Source organism: Hydra vulgaris, chromosome 11 (assembly GCF_038396675.1).
Source record: "Hydra vulgaris chromosome 11, alternate assembly HydraT2T_AEP".
In the NCBI taxonomy this organism is placed as follows: Eukaryota; Metazoa; Cnidaria; class Hydrozoa; order Anthoathecata; family Hydridae; genus Hydra; species Hydra vulgaris.
In genome coordinates, this window is record NC_088930.1 from 19,312,256 (window position 1) to 19,330,000 (window position 17,745).

The following is a 17,745-nucleotide window of genomic DNA, read 5'->3' on the forward strand; positions in this document are numbered from 1 at the left end:
TTTTAAAAATTTTTTCTTATAATTTAATAGACATCGATTTGCGTCTCAGGAAAATTTATTTTCAAACTTTTTTTTTTTTTTTGCTTTGAAAATCGCTCCACCCTAGTATGCATATTTAAAATTTGTAATACATATATTAAGAAAAATTAATTTTTATTGCGCTTTTTAAAATTGTGAGGCAGTCTAGAGATTAGTCATTTAGTGATGATCTTCGTTTTGAGCAAAAATTAGACGACAATGAAAATACTCTCTTGCTTTCTATTGAGGTTGGCTGTATGCAATTTAAGGCATCAAGCAACTTTTTAAAATTATTTGTAATATTTCCAGTATTCTCATACATTTGAAATTCTTTTTTGAGGTCTTTGTTAGAATCTTAGTTATAACACACTTTTTAGGTTATATGCTGCATTTATAGCAATCACCAATTTGTCTTCAATATTTGTAATTGTTAAGCAATTGCTTTTTTTTAGAGGATCCACTTTCAATTCCAATATCGACATCTTCACTGAATAATCTATTAAATAAGTCATTTGCATAACGAATAATTGCAGCTTTTGAAGATGACAGTAGCTCTAGAGTTGCAGTTGAATGTAAATTGCGCTTTTGGAGGTATTTATCGAAGTCACAAGATCTTGATTTCTATGCTCTTTAATGCGAAGAGACAGAGCTAGCTACATCTCCTCTGAAATTGCATCATTGTTGTTATGCAGGGAATCAAACAAAAAATTTAAAATTGCATCAGCTGTTAGCAAATTTGCATCACATTTACCTAATGCTTCTGCAGGCCTCGGCAGGAGTAAATAAGCGCGAGAGCTGAGAAAAGCTCTCCTAAAACCAACATGGTGAGCCATGCGAGCTGCTATTCTAAACTGCTTTTTACGAGAGCTTTTGATTTTTGCACAAGCTATCTATTTATTTATATAAAAATTGCTTATTAAATACAAAATTTAGTTTTATACTTGTTACTAGCATATGTTTGTAACATTAATGTTACAATAATATACACATAACAAGATCATTTATTGCACCGTGAAAAAATTCTTTAGACAAAAACCGTGCCTGTTTTTATCTAATGAATTAAATTTTTTTGACTTTGTGTTTTTCATTTTAGATACAATAATAACTAAACTTTTGAGAGAAAAAAAAATACTTTTGCTAGAGCTGTAAGTTGCTCCAATAAACTGTTTTAGGGGAGTGTTTGCAAGATCGAGAGCTAAAGCCCTCGGATCATGCCGAGGCCTGCTTCTGCAGCTATTTTGATTTATTGAAGAGCGTTGGAAACATTTTTGAAAACTGAGACATAAATATTGTTAAATATTCTGGGAGTTCAACACATTTAAGACTTTTTTCACTGTGTCCATCAGTTTTAAAAATCTTTTAACCATTGTCACAATGCTATTCCATCTGGTCCGACAATCAAGCAGTAAATTGAGTTCAATTCTGTGCTCTACTTATACATAGTTTTGTTAAATGGAATTTCTTTTAGGCAAATGTTTAAAAAACTTAACTATTTTTTTAATCATTTGTAAAGCTGCATTTATATCTTCTCTTTCACATATTTGCAGTTCAAAATTGTTTAGATTATCATTTCAGATTCGCTAGAGTTATCAATCGAAAATCTAGATTCATTTTCTAAAGAATCAATAAGACAAACATTAGAATTTTCATTTCTTTTACAAATGTCTATTACAGCCAAGTTTATGCCGTTAGTTATAACATAATTGGTATATAAAACCAGATAATCTACCAAGTTTGATCATTACTGCAGCAGCATCAGTGGTTGATGCAACAACATCTGAAGAGATAATTGCAAACTCTGATATTTCCTCTTTAACTAGGTCAATTGTTACTTCAGCTGTACAGCTTCCATGAATTTTAACCAGTTCTAGATTATTAATAACTTATTGAAATGAGTATTGATATTCAAATATCTTTGATTGCATAGACTTGTCCATTCATCAAATGTTAGACTAAATTTTCCACCTTTTTCTTCATGTGATTTTATTTAAACAATAAATTCATTTTTTGCCATAGCACAATATTTTTATTTTAAATAAACAATTATCCTAATATAATAAAATATATACACAAGTAATTCTTTGATTTTAATTTTTCCCCAGGAAATTATGGTAATTTTCCTGGGTAACAGGAAATATGAATTATAAAAAATTCTCTGGAATTCCCGGTCAGGAATTCCTGGGAAGAACCCTCTATATTAGAGAGGTATAAAGATATAGACAGGCAGGAAGCTGGGGAAAAGAAAATAGATTCATCAAAATGAAATTTAATAAAACTAAACTAACATTTATTTTTAATTAGTTAATTTAATTTAATTTAGTTTAATTAATTGTTATAAATCATGTTAATATATTTATCATATAATATCAATATTAAAAAAATATGTTATCAAGATTCAATCAATTTTAAAACATTGTGTGTAACTAAAAACAAAATAGAAAGAATTGTGAATCTTTTTGATATCATGGTTATACTCTGCTTATGTTTTTTAACAAGATATTAAATAGATTGATGCTAATAGCATTTTTAAATAGATTATTGCATCAAGCATCAAGTCACAGATTTTATATCACTTACATCTTGATACATATTTACTTGTAATTTATAATCTTTTGTTGATTACATTACAACATTTACAATCGCACCAGCTTGCATTTATAATTACACCAGCTTTCATTTATAATTGCACTAGCTTTCATATTTCAAAAAAGTGACATTATTTATGTATACACTTTAGTTATTTTTCATTAATTTTTTTCTCACACTTTTTTGTTTTCTGTTTAATTACATATATATTGAAGCTTTCTTATTGAAAATTATCTGCATAGAATAGCTGCCATGCTAAACCAACACTGAAATATTTAGAGAGCTTTTCATACAATAATAATAGGCAAAGGACTGAATACTGAACCCTGATGCAAACTAAAATTTACTTTAAAGTTATCTCTCTCTCCATCTTTTGTTTTGATTGCTGTTATCACATTTTCATACATAGCCGTAATAACTATTACCAGCCATTTTTCAAACTTTCTCTCTTGGTCCTTAAAAGTTTTTTCAAGGTCAACAAATCTACAAATCTTTATTCTTTTCCAAAAAAATCTCTTGTGTTTTGTTTTTAACAAATGTTGCATCATTAAAACCCATGTTTTTTTGTCTAATATGTCCAAGCATAATTATTTTATTTTAGACAACTTGGTCATAACTTTTTGCAAGTTTTAATTCATTAAGCGTTGCAGAAAAAACTAAGTTTTAAAAAAAAAATGCAAGACTAACAAAATAGGAAATTAAAATAAATTTAAACTAAAAAAAAAATAAATTAATGATTTAAATAATTTGTTTACTGTTTTTATTTTTGTTTTTTTAGGGTGGCTGTTATTTTAAGCAATGAAATTGGATTAGGCAAAGCAAAAAAAATAAATAGTTTTAAGTCCACATTAAAAAGAATTATTTTCCTTTATTTTGTTTTTTTTTAGAGAAGTTAAAATATAAATTGTTATCTGTTTGTAAAACATATTTGTATAATTTTAATGTAACTATATGTTGTCCCTATACATCTATCTAATGCATGTGTATATTTTTATGTATAACTTTTTTTTATTATATACTTGTATTTATTTGTTAATTAGTTAACATATGTTTAGCTTACTTAGATACGGGGTTTACTTCATACATGGAATATCCGTGATTTGAATCCCATCACTAAGCATTTTTTTTTTTTTTGGAAGTTCCACTAGTCATATATTTGCTTTGTAACCATTTATCTTTTCCTTTTTTTTATTTAAAAATCTTTCTGTTGTATGTTTTTGAATGATACACATCTCTTCACATTTAAATTTCTTATACCATTTAAGCCTCTCAGTATATTTTCTAAGTAAGAGTAAGGCATACATACATAGTTTTTATGTTTCAATTAGGTCATGCAGTCTACAGATTTTTCCCAAAGCCTTAATTGTTTCATATTACCTTTCTGTACATTTTTTATCTCCAATCTTTTAGCGCTTTGTAGTTTTGGATACCTGTTGCTTTTTAACATTCGGCTCTGTGCGCTTGGTGAAATATATGTAAATAATTAATAATAATAATTATTATTAATTGTTTATGTATTTTCATGAATAACATAGTAGACCAAAAGGAGAGGAGATGAAAAAACGTAAAAAAGTTTTGTGTTGAGAATGGTGAGATTCAAACCATTGACAATTCGTGTATTGCCCATAAATTATGTAACACTAAATTTATTTAAAAAAATAAAAGTAGGAGATCTTAAGTTCTTTTATGAAGTAATTTTCTTTAAACATAAAACGCTATTATGATTTTCGATTTACTTAAAGCTCTGTGATGGAAAACGTTTGATCTCTTTTGTTTATTAGTGAAGTTTAGCTTTGCGTAATTTCACTAATAAACAAAGTATAGTTATATATAAAAAAAGTTATACATAAAAAACATACGCATGCATTACATAGACCTATATATACTTGTACATTAAAATAATACAAATATATTTTACAAACAGATAGCTTATTAGATAACAGATAATTATTTAAATTATTAATTTTTTTCCTATTTAAATTAATTTTAATTTCCTATTTTTTTAGTTATGCATTCTTTGTTTCTGAAACTTTATTTCTGCAACGCCTAATATAATAAAACTTGCAAACGGTCGTGACCAAGTTGTCTAAAAAAAACAGCATGTATTTCCTGGGAAGGCAATAATTTGTTCTCAAATTTTCAATACTTAGTCAAGCAATTTTAGCTCTCTAAATAAACAACATTCTATAGTCTCTGCCTTCTTTATAAATCTTTAGTCTCCAACTTTTTTACTGATCATTTTGGATTTTCCCTAAATCTGAAAACATTTGATATCCGTTAAACACCCACATCCCCTGAAGCCTTCAACATATCAGCCAATATACTTGAAAAACAGTATTGCCCTACTGAGCCTCTAAATAACTGACTTCATTTCACTAAAGGTTATCATCTTTTTAAAATGAGCCATTCACCTTGTATTTACCTGAACTTCATTTCTAATTATTTTTCTGGGTTGCTCTTCAATACAGACAATTATCTTATCATATGACAATTATCATGTTCAATAGTTTTAGCTAATCCAAACCCTGCACGTGATTTTCCAATTTTATTAATCTTTGTTAATGAAAAAACTCAAAATTAAATATTTTTTTTGCTATTTTTTTATTGGTGCTTTTTTACTGCTTTTTTATTCCACTCTAGTTGTATTACCCAACTGAACTGCAGCATTAAAATGTGAATTGGTTGCTACTTCTGCTTGTTTGGATTTTTACAACTGGGTTTCTTTTTAAATCTTTAGACAATAAATAATGTATAAAAGTTAGAAGTGTTTTTTACTAATTTACTATTGCTCTGTTCTTTAAGAACATTGAGCACTCTGTTTGTAAAATACACTAACATAATTTACATATATATATATATATATATATATATATATATATATATATATATATATATATATATATATATATATATATATATATATATATATATATATATATATATAAACAATGTATTCTACAAAATAGAGTGTTCAATGTTCTTTACAGAACAGAGCAATAATAAATTAGTTGAAAATCACTTAACAAAAATTTTTCATTTAACACTGTGTTTTATCAATAAAGGCTCATCAGAAATGAATGATCAAATTAAAAACATTTATACCAAAAATTAAATTCTCTCATAAATGAACTCATGTTTTTATTACTAAAGTACTGTAAATTTTCATACATTTTATGGAATATGCTGACACTATTATTAAAAAGTTCTTTAGAATTAATTGCTTTTACTTTTCTTTTAAAACATTTATTTAAGGGGGGATTTAATGTAATTATTATTTAAGCTCCCTTATTTTTATAGTTAGTTAGGAGAAACTTATTTTTGTGTCTGCATTAAAAAATCAATTTTGATTTTTTGTTTAATAAACATTCTTGATTCGCATGTGTAGTTATTTCAAATTTTTCTTGTAGGCATAGATAATCCTAAACAAAAGAATGACAGAAAATTGTAACTGTAAACAAAAAAACAGTTGTCCAATGAGGAGAAATTATTTATCAAAAAACGTTGCATATAAATGTGTTGTTTTCTCTAAGAATGTACCTGATAAACAATACATTGGCTTAACAGTGTGTGAATGGAAAAAATGTTTTGCCAATCATAAACAATTCTTTAAAAATAAAAAGTACTCAAAAGACACCATGCTGTCAAAATACATATGGTAATTAAAAGATAAAAATATTGATAATTTTATACTGAATTAGTCCATCCTTAAAACAGTACCTGCATATAACAATATTTCCAAAAAATGCATATATTCCTGATATTTCTTTTAACTTTTTGTTTTTCCAGATTTCCAAAAAAATTTCTGTACATACAAACTTAAACAAATATTTTTGCAATATGAATTTTTTAATTTTTTCACTCATTACCCATGCAAAAAATAAGAAAAGTTTCAAAAAAAATTGAGAAAGCCATCAGCTAAAAGCATAAAGCTAAATTAAGACAAATATAAGGGAAAAAAATATAATACTAATATATACGTATGTGCTCAAACACTTTAAATCAAATAATTAAAGACATTTTTTTTTACTTTCTTTTGTGAATGGATGTTTTTCTTGTTAATTTTAATGTAAATTTGCTTGTATCACATCAAAATTTTAAGAAAACTTGAAATATTGACCACTTTAATATTATTATCAATGAAAATATTTAAAAAAATTCTGAGACTTTTATTATTTAAAATATATTATTTTATTAAAAAAAAGAATTAGAAAGTTTTGCTAATAAACAAATTGATAGAAAACAAATATCAAGTTCAATAAGGAGGTTTAAACTTCTTGCATATTGACTTCCAATGGTATTTTACTTCTGGTGCATCCCGTTTGAGCAACAAGCAGTAGTCTGCTTGCATGGCACTACTCCATCATACTTGGTATCGTGATTCCATCAAAGCAATTTCCTGGTTTAAACAATCTTCATGCTCATCATTAACCTCACCAAAATATTCTGGAAAAAAAGTCTAGATGGGAATCAAGAAGATGAATTTCAAGAGATATCTTACATCCCATGTTCTGGAAGGTATTTATGCACTGTTTAACCACTTTTATGTAATTGCTAGATTTATTATTTCCCAAAAAGTTGGCAACAATGGATTTAAAAGCTAGCCATGCCGCAAGATCTTTTCCACTTAGTAGATCTTGAAAATGTTGATCACCTATTACTTTTCTGATCTGAGGGCCCACAAAAATTTGTTCCTTTATTTTTGCATCGCTTATTCGTGGAAATACGGAACAAAGATTTGTGAAGGCATCACATAACTTATTCAAAGCTTTTACAAAATTTTTCATCAGACCCAACTTGATGTGTAAAGGTGGTAATATGATGTCGTTTTTAAAACCAGTGGTTCATGCAAAACATTTTTTTGACCTAGTTCCTTATGATTCCTGGTAGGCCAAATCTTTTTTTTATAGTGTGCATCTTGGCTATTTCATTCACAGAGGAAGCAGCAGAATTTTGTGTATCCAAGTTGTAGATCCATGAGGATTGCAATGACTTTTAAATCTCCACACACTCTCCGTTTGTAATCATTATCTTTTATTTTTATTAAAACATTGTCATAAGTCTCAACTTAAAGCAGCACAAACTTTAGGCTAGTTTTTGATGCATCGATGAAGAGACGCCAGTTTGTGACTTCATGCTCATGACTAAGATGTGGCATGAGATTGTCAATATCATTACAGTAGCAGATATTATCATCTGATGTAAAGTACTGCATAAGCTCCTTATGTCTGAAGCGAAACTTACATATTTTAACATCTTTTGTCAAAGAGAGATCATGTATAAGATCTGAAAACTCTGCATTATTTACTAAATGAATTACATTGCTTTCAGGAATGCAGTCATCATCAGAATCAATAATATTTTCTGGACTACATTGATTGTCATTGCCACTCTGAGAAAAATCATTCGAGTGAAAAGAGTATGAATCAGGGGAATTAATACCGGACGGTTTACGGAGTTCTGAAGCACTGGCTTGGACACAGATTGAGTGTTGGGATATAATATTGATTTACAAGTTTTAAATGAAAATCCTTTTATTACTGTCATACAAAAGTAACAATCATGATTTGTTGGTTCATGTCATATCATTAGAACTCCAAAAGGCATTGACTTGTGTTTTGGTGATTTTTGCAACCATCCTGCTGAAGTATTCGTACAAATGGAGCAAATGATATTAGGTTTCCACTGTTTCATTGCATCATCAACTTTGGAGTCGAAATAAAGTTCATTATTGTTTTAATAAAGGGGTCGTCATTTTCCGGTGGTCAACATCGGTAAAAAATCCACAAACGTAGCAAAACAAATCAGAAGAATTCAAACATATTCAAGTAGCCATGTCAATAATATTTATTATGAAAACAAATTACGAAAGCAAAGATCAATAAAATTATGCCATAGAATATACTAGAGACAAAGGCTTATTTTGAAAAAATGTTTAAGAGCCGGATTTTTTTTTTGGAATGCAATGTGATAGAGCAAAACAATTTTCAGTTTTGAAATCAGCATAAAAAACTTATATAAATACACTTATTGTTGTATGGGAAAGAAAAATTGTGTATGTCAGTGAAATTTAATTTGTGGAAGCATAAATAAAATGAATAAAAAATTATTTGTTGCTTATATAAAGTAAAATAACATAGTAAAATAATTTTTTTTTTCGAAAAGACCCTTTTATAAAAGCTTAGAGTCCATGTGGAAACAACGCTGGGCCCAATATGCCACTGAAACAACCCTACACCATTATGAAACCTCTATCATGTTTGCTAATAAGCTGTTTACACTGTGGGCAAAATTTTTAAATAGCTGTTCATAGCACATAGATTCATTGGTTTGCTCCAAAAACAAGATATATTTAAATGTGTATATATATGCATTTATGTATATATATATATATATATATATATATATATATATATATATATATATATATATATATATATATATATATATATATTCATATTAGTGTGTATATGCGTATATACGTATACACAACTATTAGAGCATACTTAGATATAATTAAACTTTGAAAAATAATCTTAAAAACAAATATAAAAAGGTGACAAATGCAGTAAATAAATTATATGATTATATTTAATTTTCTAGAATGAAGCCTACTCTTAAGCAAGCTGTCGAATTAGGAGCATTAGCTGTACAATGTTTGTTTTTTGATTTAATATTATTTTAACTACAAGCTATATAATATAAGCTTTACTTTACTATAACTTGAGCTTTACCTTGACACACCTTTATACATATGTCTTTATACCTATTTTCAATGTATTCATAACTTTGTTTTGTTTGTGTTTTTAATGATTATATAAAATCATTTTTTTAATTTAAAATTTGCTAATTGTTATATTTTAGCTGAAATTGGTGATTTTGATGCCACTGTTCACTGTGGAAATTATGTTTCAGAATTTCGGCTGGTTCCTAATCAGGTTTTTTTAAATTTTTTGTTTTTTTAATTTTATTATTTACTTCTTAATTTTAGAATTGAGTTTTTTTCTAACAAACTCTAAAATTACAATCAAATTAACTTAACTCAAAATTAAACAACTTATGATTGTGTTTCTTTGTCTGGTGCTAATGTTTAAATGTAAAATCTGTAAAATAATTTACATGTAACTTTCCATTGCACACTATCTCTAAATAGTGTGTATTTATTTAAAGAAAGTTATTTATTTTAGAGCAATGAGCTAGAAAAAGCAGTAGAGAAAAAGCACAGACTGTTATGGTATATATTTTTTTGTTTGTCTCTTTTATGGTTGTGTTGGGTGTAAACTGCTGAATCCACTACAGAGGAGAATAGTATTTTTTTTAATAATAGTCATTACCCATCTGTTTAAAAAAGTTTAGACTTATAGTATATTACTTACCTTATTACTGATACTTATTTTGTAAAACAAGCTCAGGTAAGTAATATACTATATGGTACATGGTGGGTTCTGTTCTGCTAACACAATAACATCATTAAGTTATTTTGAATATTTTAAGTAATTTTTTAATTGTTTTTAAAATCATAAATATAATTTTTTTTTCTTAAAACATTTTTAGTGGTATGAATCCATCTCAATGTGAAATCAATTATTTAACTATAGCAAACAAACTGGAATACTATGGGATGGATAAGCATGCAGTCAAAGTATGGATTTTTTAAATAAGTTTTCAAGAAAATTTTTTTCAAATATTACCATTAAATCAATTACATATTAGTTACACCTTTTTATTTTTAATTTTTGAATTTGGTTTTTTTAATTGCATTTGCACTGTTTTATGATGAAAAGCACTCTGTTTTCTAAAGATTGAAACTTAGTAATTTCAATTTTATTACACATCTTTTTAACTTTTTTGTTGCTATCACATGATTTTGTTTCATAAAATTAAAGAAATTTATTTTAAAATATTTTCTCACAATTAAAAAGACTGTTAAAATATTTAAACTGTTAAAAAAACAAATTAACACAAGCAGTGTTGATAAAAGTTGATGTTTTGGGAAAAAATGATAAAGCAAAGAGTCTTATAAGTTGTATAATTTTTATCTGAGAAGCAAATATACAAGAAAAATTGTAGAAGAAAATTATGGGGAAGTCAGTAAATTAATTACTAATATATATGTAAAAATGCCAGAATACTTTGGAAGTGTAGCACTTGATTAAACATCCATATAAAAAATAAAAAATAGATTTAAAACTAATAAATTGAGGTTAAAGTCTGCAATATTTTATATATATATATATATATATATATATATATATATATATATATATATATATATATATATATATATATATATATATATTCTGTATTTATTCTAATATATAGTTAAAATAAAGTAGTATAATTTTTGTGGTGACTCTAATAAAAAAATTTTAAATTTGTCTTATACTAGAAAAACAGCAAATTAGTTTTTTTTACAATCATTTTTCATCTTCTATTAAAGAAAATACAGGATGCTCAACTTGATCAATTTAAGTAATATGCCTTGCTGTGATAACTTTACAGTATGATGTAAAAGCAATCAATTTTTTTTTGTTTTCTACCCAACAAGTTGTAGAATGGTTAACTCAATCAATGCAAATAATGTGGATTGTTGTGACATCTTTACAGTATGACGTGAGAAACATATTGTTAACCAGGAGCTGCTGCAAGACAATCCATGTGTTTTAAATTTTTCAAGACAATCCAAGTGTATTAAATTTTTTTTAATGGATATTAAAAAAATTTCAATTAACTTAGATTATTAAAAAAAAGAAAGTGATAATAATAAATTAAAACTTAGTTTGTTTATGTGTTGAATTTTCATATTCACAGTACCAGTGTTAAATTTATGTTGTTATTTAATAATAATAAACGGAACTTCTTTTGTTATGTGTGTAAATCACAATCGTGGCTATCTGTACTTTTCTAAAAGACTGTTACTTATTTAAGCCAAGTGTAGCATGTGTGTATTTTCCATCAGGTGATTAATGATTTGGTTATTATGGAAAGTAATGATTTACCATTAGGCATACTTTACAATTAAAATAAATTTGTTTCTTTTGAAAAAAGTTTGTTTGTTTTGCTCTTATGTTTCTAAAGGTTTTTGTCTGAAGTTTTACTAAGTCTAACACTATCATACAATTTACAAAAATTGTGAAAGACAAAACATGAACTAATAAAAAAAATGAAAATATACCGCATTTTCAAGTTAAGCATTTATTGTTTTCTTTAAGAATCTCTGGTGAGTTCCATGATTTCTAAATGTGTGTGTTCTGTTGTGTTGTGATAGAAGCATTTTATTATGCACAACCTTATATACATATCTTCAGGGATTATCTTTTTTTGGATATTTTCAGAATTCGGGTATTTTTCTAAACTTTAAGTTTTACCGGATATCCAAAACAATTTCCATACATACAAGTTTAGGTATATATTTTTGTAATATATTTGTTTTTTAAGCTTTCTCACTCATCACTTATTCAAAAATTAAGAAAAGATTTTTAAAAATATGACCAGGATGATCTATGTATCTTATATAATCTTTGTGCACTTAGTTGTGTATCAAATGTCACTGATAACCTTATTCTGAAATAGCCATCAATAGTGGGGAGCCTTAGTACATAATTGATTTGGACAGGCACTCTCTTATCTCTATATATATATATATACATATATATATATATATATATATATATATATATATATATATATATATATATATATACTAATTTTATATATATTAATTTTTTCTGTATTTATTTTGTAAACAGAAAGTTACAGTACAGCTATTTGTAAGAATTAGTTTTGCAATGAGTTTTTTAGATAGTGGTAATTTTAGTTTTGCTTATACATTTTTGTAATTGTTCAATAGGTACTTATTTTCATGCCTAACTCTAATTTAGATTTTTTACTTGGTAAAGTTTCTTGTTTAATAATTAAGTTTTTCTTACAAACAAAACATATTCTTTTTGGAAACATTATTATAAACATTATTATATATATATATATATATATATATACTATTATTTTAGAATAGACCAAGTTAACTTAATCAGTGGTAGCGGTGTAGTGATCCTTGAAAACAAGAAGTACCACACTTAACTTGTTTCTCTGTGTTTAATCATGTAGTTTATTGTAAATATTTTCATACTTTTTAAACTTTTAAAAAGTTCTTACAAAATTTTCGAAGTTTTCATATTCTATTTCTCAGTTATATTTTATCTTGAATAAAAATTTTACCTTATTGTTGGAGCTAGGTATTATTTTCCATGACTCTAATCTGGAAAGAAAAAATTCAAGCCTTGATATTTGTCCAACCACAGCAGCAGATGTCTCAGTAACAAGTTTTACAGAGTGTGACATGGATATTTTGGAAATTCCTGCGCTGGCACATTTTTACTGGCAATACATTCCTCAAGGTCAGTTTTGGAAAGTGTAGAAATTGCTAAAGGTTTTTTTTTAAAACTTTGTCAATCAGGTTGATGTAATCATTAGAAACAAAATTAAGCCTTGGAATAAAAAATTAATTTATTCCATTTTCTTGTTGATGTTCATTTCTTGATCACACAGTTCCGCTTAGTCCCAGAGCATGGGTATGATTTTAGGTGTCAGTTATAAACAATATAAACCATTAAAAAAGTAAAACTATTATTTTAATAATTTAATGAAGCCGCTTTTTTTACTAGTATTAGTGCCATAACACTAAGCTGCAAAAAAATTTTTTTGATATAATGATCTTCTATGAATTAATATCTATAATCAGTCAATATATATAAGAGGTAAACTGATTCTATCTGTTGACCAGCCTGGCACCTCATCATCTATTACGCTGGCGCAGATGTATTTATAATACATTGTTTCAAGTTTAGGATGTTGAATGCTGAATCTTCTTGACTCAATGCATGGGTTTTGCTTTTGTCTCTGTTTTTATGGCTAGGCAACTCATTCTATTATCTCCTAATGAGGGTACAGCTCTAAAACTCAGTTTTATGGTTCTGAGGCAGGCTGGTAGTCAATTTCCTGAAACCTGTAGTAGTTCTCAGAAAATCTGATTCAATCAACAGCTGTAAAATATCAAAGTACTAACAGTGCTATGATGCACATGGATGGTATTCCTGTTCGTACTTTTGGTGGACATTGTTGAGGCCACATTTGGAGCCCTTTGTTATGGCTTAGGGTTTATTAATAGTAATGAGGCAATTGCTCGGACTATTAAATAGTGTACTGTGTTTTATCTATACTTTGTTTCAAGTTCTTTAACAAATTTAAAAATGACTCAAGTATCAAAAACTATAAAATACATCATCATCATCAAGTTCTTTACACCTACCATTCACTAATATTCGTGGTCTTCGAAGTAACTTTTTTTCTGTTTTGAAAGAACTTCTGAAGAAGATTGTAGGCTTTCAAGAAAAACCTTAATACTAAAATAACGTGGTTTACTAAACTGAATCATTCTTTTGGTGAAAACCAAACCAATCTACTTATTTAAAAAAATAAAAAAATAATAAACCAAAACCGAAAATTACTGAAAAAACTGATGTAAAAGTTTTAAAGTAACCAAAAACTTATTCAAAACTAAATTATCAAATAATATATTTTACTTATTTAACTTGGGAATTTTCAAATCACAGAAATGCATAGTGAAAAAGGAAAGAATGAAAACATGACTCTATATATTACTAAAGTAAGTTATTATGTGAAATTATAAACATATGTTGAGGACAGAGTAATTTAAGAGTTTTGAGTCTTTTGATATTTCGGTCTTGCAAAATGTAAGAAAAATTGAAGCTTTTTCTTAAGAGTTGAAATTTTTAACAATTTTTAACAGCATGCAGTGTTTTAACAACACTAAATTGGCAACAACAACAATGTTTTAACAACAACAAAATTGAACTACAGGTTGGAAAACAAGATTCAGTAATAAAAATTACTAGGATCAGACCCATGTATGAGAGATGAAGTGTTAGACTTGTTAATGATTTGTTAAAGATTTTTGAAATTTCTTAAAGATTTTCCAAGTCTTTAGAATCTATAATCAAACTTCTGAAATAAAATTTAGTTATCTGAGAAGAATGGAACTAAGTTTCAGATAATAACTTTTTGCAAATTCATTGGAATAAGTAATTTAAATGACAAGTTTTGGAACAATGGTTGACTTTAGTAACGCGTTGATTTAGTACATTTGAATGAACAAACTTTTAAAAATATTTTTTATTACCATTAAGTAAATTGCAATTGAGTGTTAAAACCTCATACTAATATGTAATAAACTAATTAAATTTATTTAAATTGTAACAAATTTCATTAATTTTGTAACATTTGCAAAATTTGAAATACATATGGGCACATCTTATTGAAATACATATGGGCACATCTTATTGAATAAATTTTTCTAACTAATCACTCCAAGAGACAAAAGACTATGATGACAATCATATTTTATTTTTCTATTTAATCTTCCATTCTTGTGAATAGGATTACAATTTTTTTTTTATATTTTAACTTTTTTTGGAGTTTGCCACTATGTGAAAAGCAACTCTCTTACCTTATATTTCACAAAACCTTTATCTTAAAAATCTAAAGGGAAGAGCTTTATGTAAAATTTGCTTTTTATACCCATTTCAAGCAGTTTTTTGTAGTATACTTTCTAAAAATGCGGTAGTGGTGTAGTGGTAAGAGCGCTCGCTTTGTAAGCGAGAGGTTCGGAGTTTGACTCCCACCACGTCCCTGGAAGTACCGCGCTCAACTTAGTTTCTCCGCGCAGCGGCCTTGCTCGGCAAGGTTCGTGTTTCGGAGTTAAAGAGTTGAGAGAGGGTTGCACCACGAATAACAACTAAAAAAAAAAAAATTAGTATCCTCCTCGACTGTAGTGGCCCCCCTCGGGCCTTGGGGAGGTGAATAATAAAAAAATAAAAAAATAAAAAAAAAAAAACAACAATATGTAAGAATAAAACAACTACATAAAAGTATTTTCTTAATATTTTAAAAATATATTTAATAAGATGACTTAATTATTTTTTGAAAAATATTCATAGATATTAGTTTGTAATATTGTCTAGCTACTGATAGGATATTATATCATTAGAATATTATGTCATTATGAGATGAACCAACAAATTGCTGGATTAGCCCATCATTTCTTTTTGCACTTTATTTTTACAGTTAGTTTGTTATTAAAAAAAACAAAATTATTGTAAGATTCTAAACCTTCAAAGTTGCCTTATTATGAATGGTATACAACTAAAACCTAATCTCACTAATTAAATCCAGTTTTATAAAAAGAAACCAATTTTATCCTTTTACCAAATCTTTTAATTGAGTAACATCATTAAGAATAACAACTGTTGGCCTTCCTAAATTTATAAGTTCTATTTATTTTCACTTTACGCTTACTCAAAGCATGAATTAGTTAAAACCATAGCTGCTTTTAAGAGATAAGTACCAAAAGGGAGCTCACATATTCTTCAATTCAATTGTATTACCTCATACTTCCATCATTTATGTATAGTTTGTACATTATTAAAAAATGCATTATTAAAAGCTTTGTCATTTAAAAAAAGAATGCTTAACAAGGCTTCAAAAACGTGAAAATTTTATTTAAAATTTTAATTTATAAAACAATTGAAACATTCAATTGAAAAATTTTAACAACCAAGTGATATATGGAATCTGACATGAAACAAGCTGTGTGGTAGCCATCACACTGATAAGTTTCAAAATTTTTCAACTTATTAGAGTTGAGATTAAAACAAAAAGTAGTATGGTCTATAGGATGCTTCTGATCATCTCTTGGAAAAGTTGTTCTGACAAGACTCTTTGCTTCAAAATACAATGCATATAAATGGATTAAATCAAATCACTGAATTAAATTTGAGTTCTCAGAAAACTTGTTTTTAGAATCAAGAGCAATATCTGTCAGTAAAGTTTCAAAATGACAAAAGCTCCTTCCATCACTTCCTAAAGTTTGATTAAAGTGTATTATTTGAAAAATTTGTTTTTAATCCCAGTTATTGCTTTTTACATATATGTAATGTTTAGTTTATAAATATGATGTCAACACATTATTTAAAGTTTTTTCTTTAAAATTCTTGTTAAAATCATAATTGTTTATTCCTATCTGCCTGTAGCAGTTTGTGTGCTACAGTCTCATAGCATTTATGTCTTATAATGACATAAATAAATAATCTAAGTTTTAATTATTTTTTGTTTTGCTTTTTACATGATTTGATTTGGAACTGACCAGATATTGGTAATGACTTAAAACTGTTTTATTACCCTGACGCATTCTTCGTGACACATTATTGTAGTGTTTAACTGCATTACTTACAGCCTGTTCAAGACAATTCAAGCAATGTCATCTGACTAGCTGAGGAAACTAAAGAATTCCTTGGCTAAGTGATTGTTGAGGCTTGGATGATAAACAGTTTTTAGTAAAGTTGGTAACTTGTAATGACAAGGCATGATCTGTATCTCTGGCAGTGCAGGTCTAGGCAAAAAGAAATTTGACAGCTATTGTTGTTTATGTTTTGTAGCCATTTACATTAACGAAAATGATGTATTCAAATAATCAATTGTATATAGTCTGAAAAAGATATTTCAGGGGTATCTACATATAGTAAAAAGTTAATAACAATTATAACAATAATGTTATTAATAATAATAATAATACAAATAGACAATACAAGAGACAAAAATCTTTTTTAATGTACTAAAGATTAACAAAAATATATTAAAAATTAGCAAAAACAACATCAGCAAAACTTCAATAAATACCAAAACAAACAACAAACACTTATTTCTGATAATAGACAAACAGTTAATATTTATTACACAAAAAAACTATTAAAAATAGCTTTAGCAGAGTTGATTATGGTCTTAAAAAGTTTAATTAATGTCAATAAAATTCAAATTGTTATTGCATAATAATTTTCTTTTATAATCGAACTTTTTAATTTTAATACTTCATTTTTTTATTTTAAAATAAAATTTTTGTAGGGTGAAGATGGTAAACAATACACAGTTGGCATAACCCCAAATGGAGTATATATATTTAGAAATGAGGAAAAATTGAGCTATTATCTATGGTATTATTTTTTTATTTGTTTACATTATTCAATAATCATAAATTTCTGATTTAATATAATTATTGTCGCCATTGCAGCA

The 17,745-nt window shown here is 26.8% G+C and overlaps 1 protein-coding gene across 1 annotated transcript in view; it reads left to right on the forward strand.

The window, feature by feature from the left end:
* The window catches only part of LOC105848300 (band 4.1-like protein 5), a 71,259-nt gene that overhangs the window by 35,130 nt on the left and 18,384 nt on the right, over positions 1-17,745 (forward strand). Inside the window, exons 6-10 of the mRNA XM_065810372.1 lie at positions 9,205-9,257; positions 9,466-9,539; positions 9,789-9,835; positions 10,156-10,243; positions 17,578-17,666. Coding sequence (XP_065666444.1) covers positions 9,205-9,257; positions 9,466-9,539; positions 9,789-9,835; positions 10,156-10,243; positions 17,578-17,666 — 351 coding nt within the window. The remainder of the gene's footprint in view (positions 1-9,204; positions 9,258-9,465; positions 9,540-9,788; positions 9,836-10,155; positions 10,244-17,577; positions 17,667-17,745) is intronic.